Raw genomic sequence first — 5,735 nt, forward strand, 5'->3', positions numbered from 1 at the left:
GGGTTAAGTGCTGCGGGCAATGGTTTAAGTCAGGTTTTGTTTTTTAAGTTAGCAATTCTTTAATGTTGGAAAAGGCTTTTTATGACTAAGCTGGAAAAGTAGCTTAAAATAATCACTCAATGAGACCTGTATACAAATCCTTGCTCTTCCTACTGGCAATTTGAGCTTAACCTAAAGCCTTTTGGAATATTCAAACTTTATCATTGAGGCTTGGTTTTTCATTGCAGGTGTTTTTTAGATGACAGATCCCAAACCCAACACACAACCCTGTGAAGAGGATGTTTCGCATTCTCACTTTAGCTCTCCTTCAAACGGATGTTTTTGGCTACCCGGAGGATATTTGGACAAAGACCGGAAGTCGTGAGCTGCTTGAGTCATATGTAAAATAATCGTTTTTGGTTACTCCCAAGTGAATGGCAGAGAACTTTTTTTACTTCTACACATGGATCCAGCCTAACTACGCTGACTAGTTCAGGCCGTCCAAATGGATGAAAACACTCCAGCTCCAATACGTTGGAAAGACCAGGTGGAAATGGACCTAGCTACACTTGGAATCTCCAATTGGTGTCAAACAGCGAAAAGGAAGAACGACTTGGGCGCTGTTGTAATCTCGGCTATAACCGCGTAGACAGCGCTTAAGCCAATAAAGAAGAAGAATTGACTTGAGTTGTCTGTTTCAGACTAGATTTAGAGTTCAAAACAATCTATAAACGCAGGATTAAGGATCTTGGATCCATCCGAATAGGCGTTCCATCGTCTCAATAGCGTCCAACAGGATTCTGAAATTCTTCAGAGTGCTAATCTAAGAGCAGACAAGAAATTATTTACAAGAGACTAAACAGTTTACTGATTTAATCTGCCTAGTCTAGTTTTAACGAAACTTGATTTCAAGGAATTTCTTAGAATAAGGGAGTTCGTTTTCTTCAATCAAAATCTGTTTGGGTGATGTTTGGTCGAACATGAACATGAGTAGCTCTAGTCCACGATAAAAATCTATAATCTCACTTTTTCGATTAGATACATTATTTTTTTAACTTGTTCAACCATAACCTATAAAAGAATCTCAACCTTGAAGTTTAGCAGGAACAAGGTTCGTTGGACACAAACTTTTAACTCAATTCGACGCTGTTTCGAGTGTTTTAAAGCAATTTACATATTTTGAGGTTAGATATAATGAATAACTACAGTACTTCCAAGTAGAAAATTTTCAGTGTCAAGCTTTGAAAAGTGAGCTTTTAAAGTATTCTCAAAAAAGATCAAATTGGTAAGGCAATTAATTATTTTGAAACATACATACATAGATATTAAAGATAAAATTATTTATTTCACTTACCAAGCAATTTTGTTTTCCTACACATCACCTTTTATTCATCATTTTTATACATCGCACATTTCCCCTCCCACATTCTTGATATTTTATTTCCCACGCCTGCAGCATTAAAACGCTATCGATAATGTGCGCTGAGTGCCAATGAAAGTTCAGTATTAATGTCTCAAAAGTTGCACTGTTTCACAGCACACAAACACACACACGCACGTAAACTATCAATCATCAGCGCTAACTCGTAAACTTGATCATTCGCGCTGCCATAACACGTCAACACAATTGTTTATAGTTCGACGCCAAGTGACAACATTAAAACGTAATGCTACACAAACACATATTTACTCACACAACCAAGGAGCTCCACATGTAGATCACACGCACTCGCGTTACTTGCGTCCATGTATTCGCACATAGCGATGCGTAACAGCAGGATGCCACAGCTGATGCTTTGATTTCTTGTAGTGCCTGTCAGGCTGTCAGATAGCAGCTATGCTACCTGTTTGCTCCATAAACATGATCATGTTGTGAAGCATTTTAATCGAATTATAATTGAATAACCTTAAATGGTCGTGCAGCATACAACGTGCGTTGCATTTAATTGCAACCCATGCTCACCACTTGCGCTGTGGCGCGGCACTTGTTGCAGCATCTGCCATTGTTTTGCTTTTCCACTGAACACTGATAGGCTGGAAAGATAACTGTGCTGTTACGCGCCCACTCCTGTGCTATATCGGTTGGGTAGGCCAGCTGGTCCACAAATACCTATGTATGTATATGTGTGCAAGCACAAACATGTCTTGCTGCGTAAGCGCAATTAACTGATTTACCGTTGCAGCATACCTACGAACAAGCCAAATAGTACAAATTAATATGAATGGGCGTGCAAAGCGTTTTATGGTTTATTGATGCTCGTTGCATGTACGTGCTTACCTCTTTTGCGTTTGCCACGCACTTGTCACAGTATAAATGAGCTCAGTACTCCATACACTGCGTGTTGCAGGAATGTTTGCAGACCACACGCAGTTCCAAGGAATTGGTTGCAAGCATTTAAGGAATTTATGTTACACTTTACAAAGTTTCCGGCTGCTAACGGGAAACTGCCTGCAAAAATAACTGCCGCGCCAAAAAAATTAATATTTATTTGACTTCAAATGTCAACTCTTAGCGACACCTGTTGTCAAAATTTGTTGTGTACATATATACAGCACTTCAAATGCTGCCACATATACTTTTTACGAGCATTTTATATATTTATTAAGTATTCAAATCTTTTTTGTTTCTAAAATTTTTACTTCCTTGGTTTCATTTTGACAAAAAACAAATAATATATTTACAATCATCATGAAATATTTATATTTTTATAACGTTTTAGACAATAAATATATTCATATAAATGCGATTTCCAATGTTGCCAGCTAGACTCTTTTTTAGAAAAAGCAGAATTGAAATAAAACATTGACAGCGCCATCAAGCGACTATTTCATAAAAATTTAGTTCTTTTAAAGAAAAATTGTTGGTTTTTGTTTTTTACTACTTTTTAATTAATAAATTTTAATACTGTTATTCTCCTTAAAATTTACAGATTTTAGCATATCAGATATATGCAGACGTAGGCCTAAATAATATATTAATTTTTAGCAGCGCAAAGCAGCTGCGTGTGACTGCGCTATAACTTTACAGGCAAATAATTGCAACGCTGCGATTTGCGCGAACCCCATTGTATTGTTTTTCGCGTAATATTTGCCGTATCAAAGCACCGCGCTAAATTCATTTATTTATTTCTGATAAGTGCACTCAGCGAAAAACATCATAGTAGTTTATGACTTTAAAACGAAACGAAGTAGCTTGTCGATTACGTGTATAATAAAGATTGTGGAATATAATTATTTGCAGCTATGGTAGATCTCGAAATGGTGGCTGCGCCAGCAGAGACTGCTGTGATGGACAGCAGCACTGGACTCTGCCGCCTATGTTTGCGTCACGATAAAACAATTGTGAATATATTCGAGGAAGTACCAACGCCAGCTGAGGAAAAGTCACCGCCTGAGACTGAAGCGCCTGCGAAGAAAATTAACATGGTTGAGCGGCTATTCGATTTGTTGGGCGTAAAGGTTTGATATATAAAATATGTTTCTTACATAGCACATTAACTATTTACTTTTTATCTAGTTTCAGCACTCGACGGCCTTGCCGAGTCACATCTGTCAAAGATGCTTTGCCATGGTGCAGGCGTTTACTGATTTTCGTGAAAATGTGCAGAGATGTGAGACTGAGTTGCAGCGCTGGCTAGAGCAAAATTATAAAAGCGCAAGAAACGAAAATGAACATCGGCCAGGCCTTAATGGAAATCCGGGCGATTTTGAACCCGAAGACGATTGCGTAATTACAGAGATTGACCCCAATCAGGATTATGAGAGTTCCGAAGATGAATTTTCTATGGAATCGGATTCGGAAACTGAGGAACATACACCCGCTGCGACGCAAAATTCTCTTATTGCAACGTCCAATTCGGCACAGCATGAATTTAATAATTCAGCAATGACGGCCAAGTCAACAGCTGATATGCATAATGCTGAAAATTCACAAACTGCAACGGATATGTCTTCCTCCTATGCTGCAGTACCAGGCAACGACTCGTTTATTGGTGGCGAGGTAGTGATCAAAAACACATATCTTTGTCAGTATTGTGACATGGCATTTACAACACAAGCTGAATGTCAAGAACACGAGTCACAACATGACAGTGCAGCGCCATATGTCTGCAGCTTTTGTTCACAACGTACTTCCAGTCGCCAAAATTTGATTTATCACATTAAAGAGCTGCACGATCCGGAACGACCGTATGTTTGTGCATTCTGCAAAAAGGGTTTCTGCCGACGTTCCGATCTGAAGAAGCATACGATTGTGCATACCGGTGTCCGTCCGTTCTCATGTCCCGTCTGTGCAAAGAGTTTCTCACGTAACACCAATTTGACGAAACATATACGCATACATAGCAGCGTAAAGCCACACGTATGCACGCGCTGCCCACGTTCATTCTCCAGCGCTCCCGAGTTGATGCGTCACATACGCTCGCACACCAATTCAAAATCATTCCAGTGCAGTCGCTGTCCAAGTGCATTCGCCCGTAAGGATAAACTACATCTGCACGAACAGACGCATTTCCGCCGTGATGCCGAATTTCTACATCAACAAAATAACGGTGCTGCTGCGCTAAAGACTGAAGATGGCAACAGTATGGGACAGACAGAAAACTTGGTAGTATCACTGAATCCATATGGTGACGGCGATAATGCGCAGTCACAGGCAAATATGTCATCACCGCAGGATCAGTATCGTCAGCATAGCATCTTGGCAGCGCAGTTACAGCAGCGACCGTCAATGCCGAAGCCGCACAAGTCATCACATTCACGCTCTTTCACCTGCACGATTTGCCAGAAGACATTTACACGTGAACGCGACTTGCAACGCCACCAGGCGTTACATCTGGACACGCTATTTACGTGCAAGCAATGTGGTACCGGTTTTAGTCGACGCGAGAAACTCGCACGCCACGAATTGGAATTCCATGCGCCACAGTATCCCTGTGACGTTTGTCGTATGCAATTTACCAAGCACGATGAATATGAAAGACACATGAAAATGCATGAATTGCAACAGAGTGCGGCTATGGCCACACAGGCAGCAATTAGTGCGGCATCAGGCGTGTCCAGCGCGCCGTCAGGTAATATTTTGGGTTTAGCTAGCGCGGCCAACACTGCTGGTGCCATGAATTTGGTAACAACCTCTGCTAGCCCTGGCAGTAGCATGCATGCAACCGCTACTGCGCCGAAAGATTTGTCAGGCACGCAGCAACGTCCAACCGCTGCGGATATGTCCTTCTACAGCCAATTAGTGCCTACCATGAATCTTGGTTTCTATAGCGAAACGCGTCCTGAAGATCGCAATGGCATTTAGGCAAGTGACACGCAGCGTCGCGACATAATGCATTTACATACTTACAACTCCTTAGAGAGTACGTTAAGTCGTTAAACGCAATAGCTAGGCATAAGCAACTTAATTACGTGAATGTTACCATATATAAACTACTTTTAATTTGTACATACATATGGCTATGTCTACTGACATATGTGCATAAGTATACTGGATACATATATACATATATGAACGTGAAATAAACGATTCCAAAATAACATAAAATTAGTGCAAATCAAAATATCATATTCAAATACTAACATCACTCACAATCAACTCACGCCAGTAAATCATTAACCAGTCACAATTTAGCAAAATTATTACAGCATATTGACACAAAATTCAAAAACATTTTGATTTGATGGGTAAGTGCAATTTAACTTTTTTATATTTTAAAGGTCTATATTAGGTATCGTCACAATTCATCGCTGCA

General features: G+C 40.2%; 1 protein-coding gene across 1 annotated transcript; it reads left to right on the plus strand.

Moving 5' to 3' along the window:
- Positions 1–3,058: 3,058 nt before the first annotated feature.
- Positions 3,059–5,527, plus strand: LOC126752296 (histone-lysine N-methyltransferase PRDM9). Its single transcript, XM_050463005.1, has 3 exons — positions 3,059–3,167; positions 3,221–3,438; positions 3,497–5,527. The coding sequence occupies exons 2-3, from the start codon at positions 3,223–3,225 to the stop codon at positions 5,282–5,284; spliced, it is 2,004 nt and encodes a 667-aa protein (XP_050318962.1). The 5' UTR covers positions 3,059–3,167; positions 3,221–3,222; the 3' UTR covers positions 5,285–5,527.
- The last annotated feature ends 208 nt before the right edge of the window (positions 5,528–5,735 follow it).

This window comes from Bactrocera neohumeralis, chromosome 3 (assembly GCF_024586455.1).
Source record: "Bactrocera neohumeralis isolate Rockhampton chromosome 3, APGP_CSIRO_Bneo_wtdbg2-racon-allhic-juicebox.fasta_v2, whole genome shotgun sequence".
NCBI lineage: Eukaryota > Metazoa > Arthropoda > Insecta > Diptera > Tephritidae > Bactrocera > Bactrocera neohumeralis.

What these genes read in the sequence shown, in the direction of transcription:
- LOC126752296 (XM_050463005.1), top strand. Translation starts at nt 3,223, where the DNA reads ATGGTAGATCTCGAAATGGTGGCTGCGCCAGCAGAGACTGCTGTGATG. An exon ending in TCGATTTGTTGGGCGTAAAG is followed by an intron (nt 3,439 to 3,496) that starts GTTTGATATATA and finishes CTTTTTATCTAG; the next exon opens with TTTCAGCACTCGACGGCCTT.